Source organism: Bos grunniens, chromosome X (assembly GCF_055505025.1).
Source record: "Bos grunniens cultivar Pamir isolate PY7600 chromosome X, Bosgru_T2T1.0, whole genome shotgun sequence".
NCBI lineage: Eukaryota > Metazoa > Chordata > Mammalia > Artiodactyla > Bovidae > Bos > Bos grunniens.
The window spans coordinates 33,710,707-33,731,776 of NC_141194.1; the positions used below are offsets into that span (position 1 = coordinate 33,710,707).

The 21,070-nt window shown below is 42.5% G+C and overlaps 1 protein-coding gene across 1 annotated transcript in view; it reads right to left on the reverse strand.

Annotated features, from left to right (window-relative positions):
• Window positions 1-4,546, reverse strand: part of TMEM47 (transmembrane protein 47) — a 35,586-nt gene extending 31,040 nt beyond the window's left edge. Inside the window, exon 1 of the mRNA XM_086387983.1 lies at window positions 4,061-4,546. Coding sequence (XP_086244109.1) covers window positions 4,061-4,286 — 226 coding nt within the window. The 5' untranslated portion in view covers window positions 4,287-4,546. The remainder of the gene's footprint in view (window positions 1-4,060) is intronic.
• Window positions 4,547-21,070: the final 16,524 nt, after the last annotated feature.

Sequence of the window (21,070 nt, forward strand, 5' to 3'; positions counted from 1 at the left end):
CACCTACACCTCTGACTTTACGGGGGGCTGTCCCCCACTACCTCTCTGAAAAAAGTTAGCTTACAGCTCCAGTTAATAATTCCTGGGTGTGACAGTGTTTAACCTACAAACTCCTTTGGAAATCCTCTAGCCTGCCTGAATAGGTTTTTCCGGCCTCATGTGATTGTTCGGAGCCTCCCAACTGTGAGAGGCAGGAGATGTCCTAAACTGTCTAAACACAGATTCTTTTGAGTAGTTAAAAGATTGATTAGAAATTGTATTGGTGAAGGGATTTTCACTTGTTGGGCCAATGTTTGCTGCTAAGTTTCCATATCCCTTACCTGCTGTGTCCCTGGCAGTGTATTGATTAATATAATTGGTGTAAATAGTAGCTTTAATGTTTGTAACCTGGGACCCTTGAGTTAATTCTTTTTCTTGTTATAGCCCACCACACCTTTGCTCTGTAGGAATGCAACTTTATCTAATGCTTTTGGAGGGTGGCTCCTGACCAATCACCTTTAGAGAAAAATAAGTTTTCTGAAGAAAAGGTCTTAAAATGTTAACAGGCCTCCGGGCCAGAAGATGATGCAAATCACCTAACTTTTGCATATGCTAAGTTTGCAGGAAGAAAGCCTGGCTTGCTGCCTGACTCTACCCCTTCCCCCATTATCCTCTGTGCATAACTTAAGGTATAAAAACTACTTTGAAAAATAAAGTGTGGGCCTTGTTCACCGAAACTTGGTCTCACCATGTCGTTCTTTCTCTTACCTTCTGGCTGAATTATTCAGCCTCTTTTCTCCACTGAATTTCCTCACTGAGCTATCCTTATTTCAGCCTCTTTTCTCCACTGAATTTTCCTACTGAGCTATCCTCATTCTATTACTCTTTATATCCTTAATTAACGTTTAATTAAGCAATTGTTTCCTGATCTTCGCCTACGCCGTCTCTCCTTCGAATACCCTGGTTCAGCCGGGGCTGGTCCTCGGCAATTTCTCTTGTAATTGCTATGGCTGTGAAACTCTATACAAATTATATTCTAGAAAAAAAGTTATCTAAATTAAATGTGACTAAACAAATGTCTAAAACATTACTATCATTTAAAAGAAATATTTAAGATGCATTAAAACACTGCCAAAATCAGAAGTGGGGAAAACCATCCTTAGAAATTCTGTGGCTGACAGCCATGTGAGGACTACCTATTCTAAACTTCCTAACAAACATACTTTATCTTTTTTCTTTTTTCTTTTCGTGTTTTCACTGTGAATGCCAGTCTATTAGCCATTTTCTCATTGGTCTTTTTGGGAAATTTATAGCTTAAAGATGAATGCCTGGGCAGTCCCCCATATACAGAATTGGGACACCAGAGAAAAGCATTCCGGTTGACCGACACCAACTGGTTCATACTAGAAGTGCTGACGCAACCTTCAATACACCAGGACAAAAAAGGCATGGTTCTGCTTTTGCTTAAAACCATAAAACAGGTTATAAGCAGTAAACGACGCATATTTGGTACCAAAATTAAAAACGCACCTGTAAAAATAATGGCTGAGAGGAAAGTTTCTGTAAAAACTGGGCCTAAGTAGGACACACCGTCATCAGTAGAAACATGCCTGAAATTTCCCTTCTGTATTTACAAGCTTGCCTCTTCACGGCAGTTTTAGTTCTAATTAAGACAAAGGTTTTTAATTAAGCCCTGAAGATGCTGGTAAAGGGCCTTCAGTAAAACTGTCCTTGGTGGTTCCTCCTGAGGTAATTCATTTCGAGAGACAATGAAGTGGATCTCTTAAAATCTTCAGAGAAGACATTGCCCTCCCTGCTATTCAACACAGCAAACAGACTGAGAAAAGCTGCCTGCCCTTTGGAACGGGCAAGAAAAGAACTGCTCGTTTCACTTCAAGCTTCCCCCCTTGTTTCAGAATACTGGTGAACAGAAGCTTCAAGTCCACCAAACACTATAAGAAAACAGACTTTGTAAAGTGGCGAGATGGAGCAATTTTCCATATTGTGTTTCCTTTCCTCCTGCACCCTTCCCACCCACCACCATGGGGAGGAAAAACGAACTGCTACTACATAAAGCAAGTCAAGAACTTGTTTCAGATAGCCTCCAACCAAACCATCTCCACCACCCCCGTTCGCTTCTGAGGTATACTTTTTTCCTAGGATAAAAACTATTTTCAGGAACGAAAAAAGAAATAAATGCTGGAGTATGATTTTCTGCAAGAGGATAGAATAACGGGCTCAGAGGGGAAAAAAAATCAGAAACTGTACCAGTCTCTGATTTTTACCTTGCAGAGTCCTATTATCACTATATTTGCATTAAGCTTGTGTCTCCCTATTTCCATGCTTCGAGAGGAAAAAAGCAGAGATAAATGGGTATGGAGGCAATTAAGGAAATTAGCAAACACTGCAGACGCTCAACAAACTCGAGCTGTCTTCTCCCCATTCCCCACATTCCTGGTCGAGAGAAAAGGGCCTGAAAAGAAAATGAGAGTTGAAGCTAGTTTCTCTAACCTTTCTGAAAAGTCTTTATGCAATAAGGGGGCTATTATTTCAGGAGACAGTGAGAAAGGGGCAAACGATTCACGTTGCTAAGGAGACGTGCTGAAGCTGGCATTCCTACATAAATTTCCATTTCTACTGGAGTAGAGAAAGAAAAGATATTCTCTCCAAAGTTTATTTGGATCCCCTGGTTACTGAAGAAAGGCATTTTACCGATTTATTTTATCTTTAGTTGTAAACAACCAACCCTGAAAGAATTAAAAGACCTAAATGTTGACCTCCCGCTGCCAACCAGTCCCCTCCACAGTGAATTAAGCAACAAAGCAAAATCCTTCAATGGAAATTTTGAGGTAATATCAAAGAAAAAAGCCTTTTGTAAGTAAACACAATCAAATTTATGGAAGAAACTAAAGCAAGTGAACTAATTTCCCTTATAACAAGAAAAGAAAGACAAAAGTAAATCTGATTTTTGTGGCTTTTTTTCCTATTTTAACTTGCCTAGAACTTGACACGTTTTCAGTAAAGCTTTATAAACAGTCCCAGAGAAGACATGAAACTGTCACGAAGAAATTTAATGAGTTTCTCAGGGGTGCACGTGTAGGTGTGTAAAATCACAGCCAGGTCCTCTTTTATTCCCCTTTCTCTGCACAGACACCAGCAGTTGAAGAATCAAGATTAGCAAGGAATAGCGGTTTGCAGGAAGAAATCCGAATTTTGGCAGGTTTCTGCTAAGGGCGTAACTGGAGTGCAGGGGAAGGCAACCGGGGCTCAAGGAGAGAGTAAAGCAGTAAAGCCGCCCCCCTCCCCTGGGGACTACCTTCTCCATCCTCCACCCCATCCCTTTGCAGCTTCCAGTACTGCCTGAATAAGCCACAACTTTCCAGGCATCTTGTGAGTACCTCACGCAGAAGGGAAAGATCTGGAGGACAGAGAAGGCATTTGGAGTGGGAAAGAAGGAAGAGCAACTCTTAACCAAGGACCGTGTCACCAAAAAAGGAAAGGAAATTAAAGCCTGTCCCTCTCCCAACTTTCCACATCCCTCAAAAATTTAAGGAACTAAAATCCAAACCGAAACTCATCGGGGACAAGCCAGATAAAGAGGAGGACAACAGACAGAAACGCGGGCACCAAGAGGTAAACTCAGGCAAATTTCTCCTAGAGAGGAAAGTGGGGAAGGCAGAGAGCCCACAGCATCCCGGTGGAGTTGGGGCGCTTTTACTTTTTTTTTAACGGGGATGTGTAAGGCGTTTCATTTTCAACACAACCCCACGGTTCTCGCCTGAAATGATAACAATTACCCAGAATAGCATACGTGTTACTCCAGAGCCGGAGGAATGGCCACGGAGGAGAGGGCGTGGGGCATCGCACTAGGTTCGGCGACCCGGACTGGGGAGAGGGGAGGGGTGGGGATCGGAGAGGTGGCTGGAGCCCGAGAATCCGCGAAGGGCCAGCATGAAGGGGACGGACTAGGGTCGGGGTACACAGAATAGGGGGTGGGAGGTAGAGGAGGTAGCCGTCCAGGCAGCGGGGCGCGGGGCGGTCCGGGGCGGGAGACAGGGGTCGCGGCGCGCCGGGCCCTCACCGCTGCTGAGCGTGGACTCGCAGTGCCAGATGTCCAAGCTGGCGGGTTTCCGGCAGGACTCCCACAGGGACAGGTAGTACTGGTGGTCGGCCGTGACCCAGGCCGGGCTCAGCACGGCCCCCAGATCCAGACACAGCGCCAGGAAGATGCACACCAGCCCGACCAGCTTCAGCGGGGTCAACACCGACACGCGCACCTCCTCCATGCCGCTGCCCGCCGAAGCCATGCCCCGGGCGCCGCAGCCGGCCCGCCCCGCGGGAGACGAGGACGCCTGGCGGGTCCGGAGAGCCGGGAGCCTGACCTCCCACGGAGGGAAGCAGCCGAGCCGCCGCGCGCGCGGGGACTCGCTCCCTCGGAGCTCCGCGCGCTTCTCGCCGCGCCGCGAAGGTGGGTCTGTGGGACGGGCGGCCGGGGACCGGGTTGTAGACAGCCGCAGCGATGCCGATCCCGCCGCGGACCCTCGCTGCCGGCCCCGCGCCGCGTTCTGCCCGCGCCCGCTCCGCCCCGGCGCTGCCCGGCTCGCTCGCTCCGCCCCGGCCCCTCCCCAGCTGCGGGAGGCGGCGCCGAGCGGGGAGGGGCAGCGGTCAGCACCCAGGCGGCGTCAGGCTTCGGCTCCGGCTCCCGGCTCCCCGCGCGAGAGGCTCGCGTCCGCCCCGCCCGTGCCCGGTGCGAGCAGAGCGAAACCCCTCTTTCTCGGCCCCGCGTGCGCGGTGCGCGCTCAGCGAGTCCTCTGTCCTCGTGTGCTGCGATCCCAGAGCCCAGTGCGATCCCTCCGCCCTCGAACCGCTGTGCCGGGCGATTCCTCGAAGCAGCGGGGCCCCGGCCCCGCCCCTGGCCGCGCTTGCTCCGGGGTCGCCTGGTTTCCCGCCCCCGCCCCCTCCCGTCACGTGGGTTTCCTTTTCTTAGGGAGCTGGGGTGGGTCCTTTTCTGGAAGGCGTCAGCTGTAGATTCCTAGGTTTCCTGGGATGTGGCCACTGGAGCCAAGGGAGGGTCTCTCAGGGATGTAACACGCCCCCTCCCGCCCCGCCGATTTCTCATCCCGGGGATTTGGAACATGGAGAAAAGTGACAAAAGTACTCTCTTTTCAAACTCAGGATGAACCTAGTCTTGGAGCAAGTCATCTCCCCGCCACCCCCCAGTTTTCCCTATTTCCTAACTTTCCCCGCCAGCTTACCGGCGTTTCTATTCTCTGAGCTAGCCTATTTTCTCGCCCCCTAGGAAGGGCGCTTGCTCAGGGAACGAACGCAGGAGCTAAAATGGGAAGGAGAGCTTCCACAAAATGTGATGTAAACCTTACTTGCTTATCGGCTGCTGTGTTCTTCGCGCGTTGTCTAAAACCTTTATTCATTGGGCTTTACATTATGCCAAGTTGGATCTGAGTCTGTAAATGGCATTAACCTTTTCCTGTGCCCGGAAGACCTGGCCCAGGGCCTGGCATAGGAAAAGTAGGATATCTTTAAGTAATCAGTCTATCCGCATTTACTGTGTGCTTGGGGCTAAGGATTCAATCCGGTTTGACTGGATTTTTAAGGAGACGCCCCCCGCCCCCCCGCAGCCCGCCTCCCCACAGGAGGAATAGACTCACCTTGAAATTGAATTTGCAATTCTGTAATTGATTGGTTCAGCTTGTAATGGTAGGTTATCTGTCTCTTGTATCTCTTTAACTACTTTCCCTTTTTCCTATAAAAGAAACAATTTATTGAATAGTTCGTTGGGGGTAGGGATGATCCCAGATCTTTCACTATATGGGAAAGTTGGGGAGAAACCCAAAAATACTGGTTAAGAAAGGAAGACTGGATATACAGAGTGAGGTAACTCAGAGAAACACCAATATAGTATATTAACGCATATATATGGAATTTACAAAGACGAAGACAGCACAAGGGACACAGATGTAAAGAACAGACTTTTGATCTATGTGGGAGAAGGCAAGGGTGGGATAATTTGAGAGAACGGCATTGAAACATGTATATTACCATATGTAAAATAGATGAGCAGTGCAAGTTCCATGCTTCAAGCAAGGCACTCAAAGCCAGTGCTCTGGGACAACCCAGAGGGATGGGGTGGAGAGGGAGGTAAGGAGGAGTTCAGGATGGAGGGACACATGTACACCCGTGGCTGATTCATGTCGATGTATGGCAAAAACAACCACAATACTGTAAAGTAATTAGCCTCCAATTAAAATCAATAACTTTAAAAAAAAAAATAGGAAGAATGGAAAAAATGCTTTCTCTCTTTTAATGAAACATCATCCTTTCCCACTGCAGGAGTTACTTTTTTATGGGTAACTGGGTTTTTGTTGTTTGCTGTTTTTATTTTATTTGTTTATTTATTGGCCACACTGGGAGGCATATGGTATCTTAGTTCCCTGACCAGGAGTTGAACCCATGTACCCTGTATTGGAAACTCGGGAGTCTTAACTGCTGGATCACCAGGGAAACCAGGGAAGCCCTGACAGTTTCTTTTCTTCTTATCATATTTTTCCATAGAGCTGACTACATTTTGACTGAAGCAACAATTTGAATGTAAGAAACAGTTGCTGCTGCTGCTAAGTCACTTCAGTCGTGTCTGACTCTGTGCGATCCCATAGCCGGCAGCCCACCAGGCTCCCCTGTCAAATGGCTTAAGAATAAGAACCAATCCAATGTGAAATAAAAACCCATGGTTTTCTTACATTTGGAAATTAGAGAACTGGCAACTTCCCCCTACCTCTCTGTCATGATATTTACTGCCCTTAACAAAGAATGCTAGAGCACTCTGAGCCCCGTAACTTCTAACTTCCAACAGGCTTTTTGGCCTACTATCTTTCCAAGGAGAAATAATCTTACATACTTATCCTTGAAAATAGTTCCTAATGGAACACTGAAAAATTAAAAACAATGATGATTAATAAGGATGACCAGACCTGGGATATTTTTCTATTCAGTTCAGTTCAGTCGCTCAGTTGTGAGCGATACGTGGGGTTGAAAAGTGCCATACATGACACTTTTCAACCCCATGAACCTCAGTACACCAGGCCTCCCTGTGCATCACCAACTGCCAGACTCCACCCAAACCCATGTCCATCTAGTCGGTGATGCCATCCAACCATCTCATCCTCTGTTTTCCCCTTCTCCTCCTGCCCTCAATCTTTCCAGCATCAGGGTCTTTTCAAATGAGTCAGCTCTCCGCATCAGGTGGCCAAAGTATTGGAGTTTCAGCTTCAACATCAGTCCCTCCAATGAACACCGAGGACTGATTTCCTTTAGGATGGACTGGTTGGATCTCCTTGCAGTCCAAGAGACTCTCAAGAGTTTTCTCCAACACCACAGTTCAAAAGCATCAATTCTTTGGCGCTCAGCCTTCTTCACAGTCCAACTCTCACATCCATACATGACCACTGGAAAAACCATAGCCTTAACTAGACGGACCTTTGTTGGCAAAGTAATGTCTCTGCTTTTTAATATGCTGTCTAGGTTGGTCATAACTTTCCTTCCAAGGAGCAAGTGTCTTTTAATTTCATGGCTACAACCACCATCTGCAGTGATTTTGGAGCCCAGAAAAATAAAGTCAGCCACTGTTTCCACTGTTTTCCCATCTATTTGCCATGAAGTGATGAGACAAGATGCCATGATCTTAGTTTTCTGAATGTTGAGCTTTAAGCCAACTTTTTCACTCTCTTCTTTCACTTTCATCAAGAGGCTCTTTAGTTCTTCTTCACTTTCTGCCATAAGGGTGATGTCATCTGCATATCTGAGGTTATTGATATTTCTCCCGGAAATCTTGACTCCAGCTTGTGCTTCCTCCAGCCCAGCGTTTCTCATGATGTATTCTGCATATAAGTTAAATAAGCAGGGTGACAATATACAGCCTTGATGTAGTCCTTTTCCTATTTGGAACCAGTCTGTTGTTTGTTCACAGGTTTAAAGTGTACATTTGAAAATAATATTTTTAAAAAGAAAATAATATTTAAGAATATTTCTTGACTATGCTGTCAAAGTTACCTTTTTTCCTCCAAGTTCTATCACTTTCCCTTTATAGATTCCATTCCCAGTCAGCCAATATTTTTCTTTATCTTTGTTCCATCTAATTTGGGCTTTCTTCTTTCTCTACCCTCCTCAGCCCCCTAAACCCCATGCTCCTTTTGCTTTGTTTTTCTTTCTGGCTTGGTCTCAAGTGCTTACTTGAGTGACTCCATCCTTCATTATACCACCTATGAAATTGTCTTTGTACTCTCTCAAAAGTTAAAAAAAATGAAGGCATTTTAAACAACAAATAACCAAATTCTCCTAGAATACCCCATTCCTCTTTTAATTATGTTGAATTTACAGAGTATAATACAGCTCAACAATCCTAAATCTTCATTTTCATAATACAAAAAGCTCTCAAGACAGAAGTTTTTTTTTTTTTTTTTTCCTTTTCATAAGTTTGTAGCAAATTCATTTGGTTAAAAAAAAAAATACAAACTGATGTGAGGCTGTTTATGGTTTTGGTTTATTCCACTTAGTGTGAATAAATATGGAGCCGCAAACCCTGTTGGGTATTGTCTAATTTACAGCATATGAGCCACAGTATCATTCAATGATATGAAAAAGGCTGATTTTCTCAACACAGCTGGCCCCAAAAGTTTTATATTATTTGGGATGGTGGACCTGCATTTACTCTAAAAATGGAAATAGTAAAGCAGGGATTCTATCAATTAGTAAACACTGAATAAAAACCTACCAAAAAAAGATATCTGGCTGGAAGTGAGATGGGAGGTGACAACCAAAGACTGTGTGTGTGTGTGTGTGGAGTAGAAACAAAAATTGAAAAAGACCCATACTGAGAAATGAAATGGGACTACATTGAACTGTGAAGAGTCCCTTGCTTAGGCAAATTTTCAAGAGAATTGTTAGAAGTGATAACTTTGTTGGCCCTTCATTATGATGCTACACAGACACCAGAGACCCCCTCTTTTACCTGAATCTAGCTTGGGCATCATGTCACCATGGTCACCTCTATACCTGGGCACTAGAGGGGCAAAAGCTAAGGGCCCAAATTCTATTCCACAGTCTAGGAGTTCCATGAAAATTGGAGTCAGAACTCTGACATGTAACTTTGCCTGAGTTATGTAGCCACAGAAAGGCAGGAAGGAGTCATTCCCAGACTCTGAAGTAAAGGAAGTGATCAGACTCAGGTTTGAAACAGTCAAGTCAGAAAAACAGGCAGCAATGTGTGAATGTTTTAACTTCAAGCTACTTCATATTTCATAATAGTACCTATGACCATAATAATTTACTTGCCCACAAAGAAAGGAAATAAATCATGAAAAGGAAAACACAAGAACCCCCTGGAAATAAAGAATGATTAGTTTTAAAGCAAATACTGATATGTTTATCGTAATGAAGGAAGTGTGTCAGATGCCTGCAAAGTAAAAATACAGGGAAAATTAGAATATTCCCAGTGGGATTAATGTTAAATGTCTCTTCCATCTTTTTCAAACTTCCGTTTTCTTAAAATCACTTATGGCACAAATCCTACTGCATATTTATATTTTAGTTTTATTCACTCAGAGCTTTGTGGAGAAATGACCAAATATAAGCTCTTTGAGTACTTCATGCATACTGTGTGAAGTTGCTTCGATTGTGTCCCACTCTTTGTGATCCTATGGACTGTAGCCCACCAGACTCCTTTGTCCATGAGGATTTCCCAGGTGAGAATACTGGAGTGGGTTGCCATTTCCTACTCCAGGGGATCTTCCCGACCCAGAGATCGAATCTGCATCTCTTACGTCTCCTGCACTGGCAGGCAGGTTCTTTACCGCTAGCACCACTTGGGGACTGCATTAAAAAAAAAATGTTTTTATTGGTGTATATGACTGCATTTTTAAACTTCTGGTTTCTTTGTTTCTACAACTATAAATGGAACCTTTTGGTTACCCTGAAGCAAATGGATGCCTACCCACATATTTTCATCCTGGTGGCATTTCAGTTACCCTTGGCCATCATCATCAGGATACATCATTTCTACATCTCTCCTGGTGTGCCCCACACTTGAGGACTAAATTGAAATTGGAACCATGGAAGCCTCAGAAATATTGGGGTCGAATGAGCAGGTTTAGATTATGTTTTGTGAAGGTTGAAGGGGATTAGTATTGAATCATGACTTGGGTGTTGGCTTAAACACAAATCAAGGAAATTAGAGTAGAGATGGAATCATCATCATTAGGAATCACCCTGGGAAATTGTTCAAATTTTCCATTGCTCTCTTTGGAGCTCATAAGCTAAGCATTCTCTGGGATGTAAGATTTTAGTCTAAAGCCATCTTTGTGCAGATCTTCCCTGGTGGTCCAGTGGGTTTGATCCCTGCTCAGGGAACTAAGATCCCACGTGCTACAGGGTGTGGCCAAAAAATTAAGGGAAAAAAAAGTCATTTTTGTGCGCTTCTTGCTGAGTTTTCATAGACATCTTTTACTCTTGAACATTTAAATGAAGATACCCAGGACTTGATGAAAAAATTTTAAGAAGTGCCTGCTTAGAACCTCCCCTCCCAAATTAGACTGCAACAGTGTCAGTTTCTCATCTCAAAAATAGTTTCATAATACATGATGATTAGCACTGTTGTATCCTCTCCCGTGTGTTTATTTTGTGTAACATAGGTTGTCTCAAAAGTGTAACTGGAAACACTTCCAAGTGCTCTCCTGATAGGTACTATATAAGAAAGTTCTCTTTCATTAGAAAGTGTGGATCCCGTCTCTCTTTTGTGGCCTGAAGTACTCACACTCACGATGGAAAAAAATGAACCCCAATTCATACATCTTAAGTATAGTGATGGCTCAAAGTTAATTGAAGGAAAGGCTGAAATTAAAAAAGGATTAAGTAGAAAGGGTACCTGGAGCAATTTATATTCATACTTCCAAGCAGAAAAATTCAGCTAAGCTATTTCTCTCTGGAATTTCCAAAAGGTGGTCTTAAATGTCAGCAATGCTAAGGGATTGAGGCTAGTGGAAAAAAAAAGATCCTCTTAGGAATTGTATTTCAGTGTAACTCTCACCTCTAGATTTCACCTTTTAAATTTTGCCTGTAAAGTTAGTGAGTAGTACTGCATGCATGATTCATCAGTAGTCTGTCAAAATTCAAAATGTCAGTTCATTCAGGGCCAAACAGGTATTGGTAGAAATATCAGAACAATATGAAGATCAGATTTTTGTCATTCCCTGAATCACTTTTTTAAACTTTTCCTTAACCTATCTGTTTCACATTTTCCTGTCTTCCCTTTCAAGCTTTCTGGTCTTTAGTAAACAAGAATAGGTGTTGGTTTGATTCAGCCAGACCAAGGTTAAGATAATCACTCTGGAACCTACTGAGTATATGGATTTGGGCATGCCATTAACCTCAGATCCTTCCTTTATAAAATAGGGTTATACCTATATCATTGAGTTGTTGTGAGGATTAATGAGGAAATTTATATAATATGTAATGTCTAGCATATGGTAAGCACTAATCATAATTATTATATTAGCATAATCCAGATGTCAGCTTAAAGCCTTCTGATCCCTAGGAGATTTAGGTAAACTTTGTTTGACTATAATTTCATGATCCTTCAAAATCCAAAATCCTTTTCTAAATCCTTACTGCTTCTGTTCTTCTCTGTATCTGGTTCTGCATCTAGTCAAATGCTCAGTTCTACCCCTAACCAAAAATATCAGCCCTCACCAAATTCCAGGAAAAACATATCCAATAGCACTATATAGTTTTGAATTTATGAAAGTTTTCTGACTGCTTGAGACATCATGAGGAAAGGGTGCTACACTGTAAAAAGGAAAGCTTCCACGTCTTGCTTACCTCATCAGAACCTGCATCTATCCTCTCTTCTCTGTCCCATCCCTTTCTCCTCTCTCCATCTGCTCATTCGGTGGGTTCCATCCCTACAGCCCTAAATCCTTACTCTTCAAAGTGTGGTCCATGGGCACCAGCAGTATTGGAGTCACCTGAGCATGCCGGAAATGCAGGTCCTGACCTCACCCCCACCCCCCCCCACCCCCACAAAGCAACTGAGTCAGAATTTGTAGTTTAATGAAATCCATAGTGATTAGTGTACAAATTAAAGTTTGGGAAGCACCTGGTCTACATCTACTCAGGTCTCTCAGAGCTCAACCTCTATTGCAAGTAGCTGTGTAAAAGCAGCTACTAACAGGATTATTTTTAAGAGCACCTTTTCTTGCTTACTCTTCAATGCATTATGTGGTGACCAAGAGAATGGAGTTTCATTCATGTGCACTTCATGGCGGGCTCTAATTGTCACTAATTTCTGATCTTATTGGCAATGATTAGTCAGTGTTGTGTACGTTAAGGGTCATCAGTGCATTTCTGAGTCAGTAGTTGTTCGTCAGCTTTTTGGTTGTTGTTTTTCACCCTCCTCTGAGAGCGATCATTCTCAGTGCGATTCCAGGAGTTGGACATGTTAATTAACTGATGAATACAAATGATGATGCTTCTTCAATTGCACATTAAAAACCAACTTTTAAGACAGAAGTACACTAAGAATGACCCCTGGCTTCTTGTGAATTCACTCTGAGATATTTATTGCAACTTCACATTACATAAATAAGCTGCTGCTGCTAAGTCGCTTCAGTTGTGTCTGACTCTGTGCAACCCCATAGACGGCAGCCCACAGGCTCCTCCGTCCCTGGGATTCTCCAGGCAAGAACACTGGAGTGGGTTGCCATTTCCTTCTCCACATAAATAAGCTACTGCTGCTGCTGCTAAGTCGCTTCAGTCGTGTCCGACTCTGCAACCCCATAGACGGCAGCCCACCAGGCTCCGCTGTCCCTTGGATTCTCCAGGCAAGAACACTGGAGTGGGTTGCCATTTCCTTCTCCAATGCATGAAAGTGAAAAGCGAAAGTGAAGTCGCTCAGTCACGTCTGACTCTTCGAGACCCCATGGACTGCAGCCTACCAGGCTCCTCTGTCCACGGGATTTTCCAGGCAAGAGGACTGGAGTGGGGTGCCATTGCCTTCTCCAAAATAAGCTACTAGGGATCAAGAAGTAAAAGGCAAAATTCAATTATCCAACTAATCTGAAAGACCTTCATGAAACAAAGTAGAAAAGAGTGGCTAATCCCCACTGATAAAGACCATCAAATACAAAGAGTCGTAGACCTGGAAATGATATCTGTGAGTAATGGAAGAAGATGAAGCTGCATTGTTGTAGTTTCAAACTCAGGCCACTTTGACATTTGCTCTCCAAACTCTTTTTAAATTCCTTCTTTAGCCAACCGAGTTATTAGATCTGGGAAACTCATATATACTGCTTTTAATTGAAGAAATGACAAACAAAAAGTGGTGCACCAGTTAACAGTGTTGAGAACATAAGCTGGCTGTGGAGTCGAAAGTAAGCTAAAGACAGCATTTGGGAAAGTTTATCCAGGGGACATGTAGAGATGTATAGAGTGAATGGACACAGGATTTTTCAGTATGATGAAGAGAAAACAAAAGTGAAAGGCAAAATTTCCTTTAAAAACTATATAAAGCTCAATTATATATGAATAGTTAACAGGTCAGGAGAAAAAATAGAAGATAAATAAAAATTATTGATTATTAGAGTTGACAAAACTAAAGGTCAGGCTAGTAATGCTTGTAGGAACCAATTTTTCATAGTTGGCGTAAAATTGATGTGACTGACGCCACCATTCTATGTTTTGACGTCATCACCCTACTGTGAACTAAGCTGTGATTTCTGATAACCCTTCACTATTTCCTGACAAGATATCACCAATTTTGATAAAACAAGACAGATAAAGCAGATTCCTAAACACATTCAGAGAAGTACATTTTTTTATAATATATTCTAGTCAATATCTTTTGCAATTTTTCTCAACATGTTTTGAGTCATTTTACCAATTCACTGGCACTTTCACTTCAGTCTCTGGACACATGTTTGTGTCCATACATTTTAATACTTTGCGTGTGTCCAGGAGGGAGAGCACATATTTTGTGTGTGTTGTGTGTTCTTTGCGTCTTTTAGTCTTTTTAAATGTATTTTTTTCATTGACTAAATTAGAGTGTGCTGCTGTTTCTCATGCCTTTCCTGGAGTCCATTTCTTTCTTAGAAACAGGTTTTCTTTTAGGAGGAAACCCAGAACTACTTTTCATTCCTTGCTCAAGTTTCTGAATGTAGGGTCAAATAATATAAGAAAAAATAAATACATTAATACATTAAAGTTGTCCTTTGGAGTTGGCAAAACTAAAATAGAAATTATTTTAAAGGGTGTGGTTTTAATTTTTGATAGACTTGAGCAAAATTCCCTTCTGTTACTCCATGCATTTTATTTATTTTTTTTTAATTTAATTTTATTTATTTTTTTTTCTAATTTTATTTTATTTTTAAACTTTACATAATTGTATTAGTTTTGCCAAATATACTCCATGCATTTTAATTCTATTCTCATATTCTTTAAAATTCATGGTGTTTTCCCAGTAGTTTTTGGTGTTTACTCCCTTTCCCTAAATCCAGTGAGAAAAACAGACCCAGAAAGAGAGAGGTTAAAGCAATCAAAAGGCATTTCTTAAGCATGTATACACGAGTTACCTTTTCCCATTTTAAAAATCTTTCCCTTGTTTTATTTCTTTTTCTGCTGTTGTCATAGTCTCTCACATGATCCACATTCTGCTGTTTTTAAGAAATAAGCAAGCAGTGAATCAAACTGGCTTCCCAGGTGGTGCTAGTGGTAAAGAACTCACCTGCCAATGCAGGAGACATAAGAGACACAAGTTTGATCCCTGGGTCAGGAGGATCCCCTGGAAGAGCGCACAGCAACCCACTCCAGTAGTTTGGCCTGGATCTAGGCCAAAATGACCACACCCTCGTGGTTATCTGGGTCATTGAGACCTTTTTTGTACAATTCTTCTGTGTAGACTTGCCATCTATTCTTAATCTCTTCTGCTTCTGTTAGGTCCTTAGCGTTTCTGACCTTTATTGTGCCCTTCCTTGCATGAAATGGTCCCTTGATATCTCCAATTTTCTTGAAGAGATCTCTAATCTTTCTCATCCTATTGTTTTCCTCTATTTCTTTGCATTGTTCACTTAAGAAGGCTTTCTTATCTCTCCTTGCTATTCTCTGGAACTTTACATTCAGTTGAGTTTATCTTTCCCTTTCTCCCTTGCCTTTCACTTCTCTTCTTTTCTCAGCTATTTGTAGGGCCTCCTCAGACAACCATTTTGCCTTCTTGCATTTCTTTTTCTTTGAGATGGTTTTGGTCACCATCTGTTGTACAGTGTTATGAACCTCTGTCCATAGTTCTTCAGACACTCTGTCTTACAGATATAATGCCTTGTATTTATTCATTATCTCCACAATATAATCATAAGGGATTTTATTTAGGTCATACCTGAGTGGCCTAGTGGTTTTCCCTTCTTTCCTCAATTTAAGTCTGAATTTTGCAATATGGAGCTCATGATCTGAACCACAGCTCCAGGTCTGGTTTTTGCTGACTGTTTAGAGCTTCTCCATCTTCAAAGAATGTAATCAGTCTGATTTTAGCATTGACCATCTGGTGATGTCCATGTGTAGAGTTGTCTCTTGGGTTGTTGGAAGAGGGTATTTGCTATGACCAGTGCGTTCTCTTGGCAGAACTCTGTTAGCATTTGCCCTACTTCATTTTGTACTCCAAGACCAGATTTGCCCATTACTCCAGGTATCTCTTCATTTCTTACTTTTGTATTCCAATCCCCTATGATGAAAAGGACATCTTTTTTTGGTGTTAGTACTAGAAGATCTTGACATCTTCGTAGAACCGTTTGACTTCAGCTTCTTCGGTATTAGTGGTTGAAGCATAGACTTGGATTACTGTGATATTGATGTTGTTGGAAACAAACCGAGATCATTCTGTCATTTCTGAAGTTGCAACTAAGTGCTGCATTTTGGACCCTTTTGTTGACTCTGAGGGCTACTCCATTTCTTTTAAGGGATTCTTGCCCACAGTAGTAGATATAATGGTCATCTGAATTAAATTTACCCATTCCTGTCCATTTTAGTTCACTGATTCCTAAGATGTCAGTGTTCACTCTTGCCACCTCCTGCTTGACCGCATCCAATTTACCTTGATTCATGGACCTAATATTCCAGGTTCCTATGCAATATTGTTCTTTAGAGCATCAGACTTCACTTTCACCACCAAACACATCCACAACTGAGTGCCATTTCTGCTTTGGCCCAGCTGCTTCATTCTTTCTGGAGCTATTAGTAATTACCCTCCACTCTACCCCAGAAGCATATTGGGCACCTGGAGGGGGTGGGGGAGGCTCACCTTCTGGTGTCATATCTTTTCATACTGTCCATGAGGTTCTTGCAGCAAGAATACTGGAATGTTTTGCCATTCCCTCCTCCAGTGGACCATGTTTTGTCAGAACTCTTCACTATGACCCGCCCATCTTGCATGGTCCTGCATGGCATGGCTCATAGCTTCATTGAGTTACACAAGCCCCTTCACCACAAAAAAGTTTTGATTCATGAAGGGGGTGGTAATCATTAATGGTACTTTAAATGGAAAGAGATCAGAAATAGAGATATTTGTCTAGATTAAGTTAGAGATGACTATGCCTGTGTGCGTGTGTGCCTGTGTGTTTAGTCGCTTCAGTTGTGTCTGACTCTTTGCGGCTCTGTGGACTATAGCCCACCTGGCTCCTCTGTTCATGGGATTCTCCAGGCAAGAATACTGGAGTGGGTTGCCATGCCCTCCTCCAGGGGATCTTCCTGACCCAGGGATCGAACCTGTGTCTCTTATGTCTCCTACCTTGGCAGGTGGGTTCTTTACCACTAGCACCACCTGGGAAGCCCAGTATTGACTATACTTTGAATAATTTGACAACAATTCCATAAGAAAAAAAAAAGTCTGGAAAAGCATTACATAGAAAGAAAAATGCAAAGCTTGTTTGGAAGCAACCTAGATATGTGATATTAAAGAGTGAATATTTGAAAGATTCTACCATTCAAGTCTGTTTGGAAAAAGAATATTCAAAAGACAACTAACAAAAGTAGGATAGTGGTTGGCAGGGGCTGGGAGGAAGGGACAAATGGGGAGTTACTGTTTACTGGGTTTAGAGTGTCCGTTTTACAAGAGTTCTGGAGTTTGATAGTGTTGATGGTAGCACATGATTATGAATGAATTTAATTCCACTGAACCACACACTTATAAATGGTTAAAATGGTAAACTTTATGTTATGCATATTTTACTACTATGAAAAATTGAAAGAAACAAAAGACAACTTCTTTTCTTTTCTTCAAATGTCTCTTTAAACATTTTTAGTCTGGGGTGAAGAGTTGACTCATTGGAAAAGACCCTGATGCTGGGAGGGATTAGGGGCAGGAGGAGAAGGGGACGACAGAGGATGAGATGGCTGGATGGCATCACTAACTCGATGGACGTGAGTCTGAGTGAACTCCGGGAGTTGGTGATGGACAGGGAGGCCTGGCGTGCTGCAATTCATGGGGTCACAAAGAGTTGGACACGACTGAGCGACTGAACTGAACTGAACTGAATCTTCCTCCACTCTTCATTGAAAACTCTTATAGAGTTCATGGATTTCTGTTCACTTTCATGTAATAAATAGAGAGTCTGGTCAATTTGGGGCTTCTCTGGTATCTCAGCTGGTAAAGAATCCACCTGCAATGTGGGAGATCTGGGTTCCATCCCTGGGTTAGGAAGATCCCCTGGAGGAGGGCGTGATAACACACTCCAGTATTCTTGCCTGGAGAATCCCCATGGACAGAGGAGCCTGGCAGGCTGTGGTCCATGGGGTCCCAAAGAGTCAGACACGACTGAGTGACTAAGCACAGTGCAGCACAGCACATGGTCAATTTAGGTGGCAAATATAGTTTTGATTCAGATTAGAAGGCCCAGCTACACTGTATTAATCAAACTCCAAACTTCATTTAGCATTAATTCTTTGTAGGTCGGACCTCCCATGGCCAGCGGAGCCTGGCAGGCTACAGTCCATAGAGTTGTAAAGAGTCGGACACGACTCAAGCAACTTAGCGCACACACACACACACATACACACACACACACACACAGGTTGGATGTACAAAGCTACTGTTTTATAAAGAGGTGCTGCTTCTAGTCTACATCTGTTTTTATGTTGCTGATTAGGATGAGAGTTTCAAGAGATGGAACTGGTTCTACTTTATTCTTTGTAAATAGGTAATTGGAAGAAAGTGTCTCTGTCACTCTCACTCTGGCATGCCAATATCTTTTCTATTTGGTATCTCATTTAAGTTTGAGGGAAGGAGAATTCCAGTATAAGACCCTGTTACAATGTGCTGTCAAGTTTGGCTAGTAGGTTGGGAAAGAGAGAAAATACTGTGGACATCACTCTGATGACTGATCAAGGACTGTCAAAGACTTAAAAGTTGTGACACACGAGTATTAATACTTAGTTAGTGTGAGAAATACAGGTAGCTCCAAATCAGATTTCATTACACATCATTTTATTAATATTATTGTTAATTATAATTTTGAGCACCTATCAATTGCTAGCATTTTCTAGGTGTTTTACCCATGCTTTTAAAATTTATTAAACGAATACAATCACACAAAGTGGAAGGTGACAGCACTGCTTCTTAGCTGAAATAACTGAGTTGCATGAAGTTTGAGTTACTTACCTAAGGCCTTGCAGTTAAGTAGTAAAGCTGAAATTTTTTTCTTATATCATCTGAAATTGATAGAACATCAAGATCACTTCATTATCCCCAACTAATTTTTTTTTTAGAAGGAGGCCTAAAGCTACATTATACTGAAGGAACAAAAGTTGACAAACACTACTAATTGCCTTTGGTTCTATTCCTGCTAGTAGATTTCAGCTCAGGACTGACACCCCCGCTCCCCTACACACCACCGATCATTCACCCTTTTTCTTTCTCTGGCATTTCTAGTCGCCTTTTTCTCCAATTTGAGATTTAGTTTTTCAGACTAAGTAGATGTCATCTTAGGTGAAATATAATATATAGGGTCACAGTGACATCACAGTGACTCCTAGTTCATATATCTTTTGTACTTTATATGTCACTTTTGGGAGGCCACACCACGGGCAGCTGTGGGATCTTAGTTCCCTGACCAGGGATGGAACCCGAGCTTTTGGCAGTGAAAATGCCAAGTCCTAACCACTGAACCACCAGGGAATTACCTATATGTCATTTTAATGTATCATGATCTCATGTAAGAAACCGATTTCTATTCAACTAACTAGCTAATCAAATTAACTAACATTCTCTACTGTCTGGGGCTTCCCAGGTGGTGCTAGTGGTAAAGAACCTGCCTGCCAATGCAGGAGACATAAAAGACATGGGTTTGATCCCTGGGTCGGGAAGATCCCCTGGAGGAGGGCATGGCAGCCCACTCCAGTATTCTTGCCTGGAGAATCCCATGGACAGAGAAGCCTGGCTGGCTACAGTCCATAGGGTCGCAAAATGATCTGACGCTATTTGGTGACTGAGCACACAGGCACACATTCCACTGTCTTGATAAAGCAGGCCAACTGATGCCCAGGGCATGCTCAAGACTCAGAGCTACTAAGTTACTCTATTATAGCCCCACTCATTGTAGAGATGGGTGTTTACCAATAATTATTTGTTGGTTATGATACCTGTTTATGGTGCTTGCCCACATTTTGGTAATTGTCAAATTAACTATGGGAGAAGCAATGGTAAAAAACTGAAAATAATTAAACAATATTCTAGCTGCAATTCAACTCCAGGATAACTCCTAAGTGTCTAAGCTCTCTTTCTCCTTAAAATAAAACCAAAAATATAACCCAGATAATCACATATTTTTGAAAGGTGTTATTAGATTTCTAATAAGGAGTCTTATTCAAAGGAAATGTCTTGGATCTATACCCCAAGATTGGTAAATAGGTGCTCCTTTATGAGAAGATCCCATTTTATTTGGAAGAACAAGGGCTGAGAATGTGAGTGTGACCTTAAAAATACATGCACATGTGCACACACATACATACACACAAAATGATAAAGTTGGAACCCTAGACCAGGGTACTTCTTTGTCCCACAAAGGGTCCAAATCACCAAAGGCGTCACCTCAGTAGAGGACTAAGAACCATCAGACGTCAGAAAACCCAAGTCCAACTGTGACTCCATTCGACAGCACCATAGTATTAGAACCAGACTCCAGCTCTTTGTGTGGGTTGGTTCTGGGAAAAGAACTGACCATGTAAATTCTCCTTTTCTTGATTAATGCAAGCTAAAGCCCCAAAAAGGGAAAAATTGGACACAATGCTAGTAAAAAGATGTGAGGTTTTAAGCAATCACTTTGAAAAATAAGAGATATAAACTTGTTTATGTCCCAATGCACTGAAAAAGGTCGTAAACTTTAAACCTCATTTTAGGAGATATTTTTAGATTGAGTATTAAATGATTAAGTTATCTTTTCAAGACAAGAAATCCATTTATTTAATATTTGGTTTTTTGCAAATGTAAAAAATTAAGATTCCAGACTTCTTAGTGGTCCAGTGGTTAGGAATCCACCTGCCAATGTGGGAGACACAGATTTGGTCAGGGAAGATCCCACTTTCAATGGAGCAACTGAGCCCATGCTCTAGATCCCGTGCTGCAACTACCAAGCCCATGAGCTGCAACTACTGAAGTCTGCATACCCTAGAGCCCACGCTCTGCCACAAAGAAAGCCACCACAATGAGAAACCTGAATGCCACAATGAAGAGTAACGTCAGTTCAGTTCAGTCGCTCAGTCGTGTCCGACTCTTTGCAACCCCATGAACCACAGCACGCCAGGCCTCCCTGTCCATCACCAACTCCCCGAGTCCACCCAAACCCATGTCCATCGCGTTGGTGATGCCATCCAACCATCTCATCCTCTGTCGTCCCCTTCTCCTGCTGCCCTCAATCTTTCCCAGCATCAGAGTCTTTTAAATGAGTCAGCTCTTCACATCAGGTAGCCAAAGTATTGGAGTTTCAGCTTCAACATCAGTTCTCCCAATGAACACCCAGGACTGATCTCCTTTAGGATGGACTGGTTG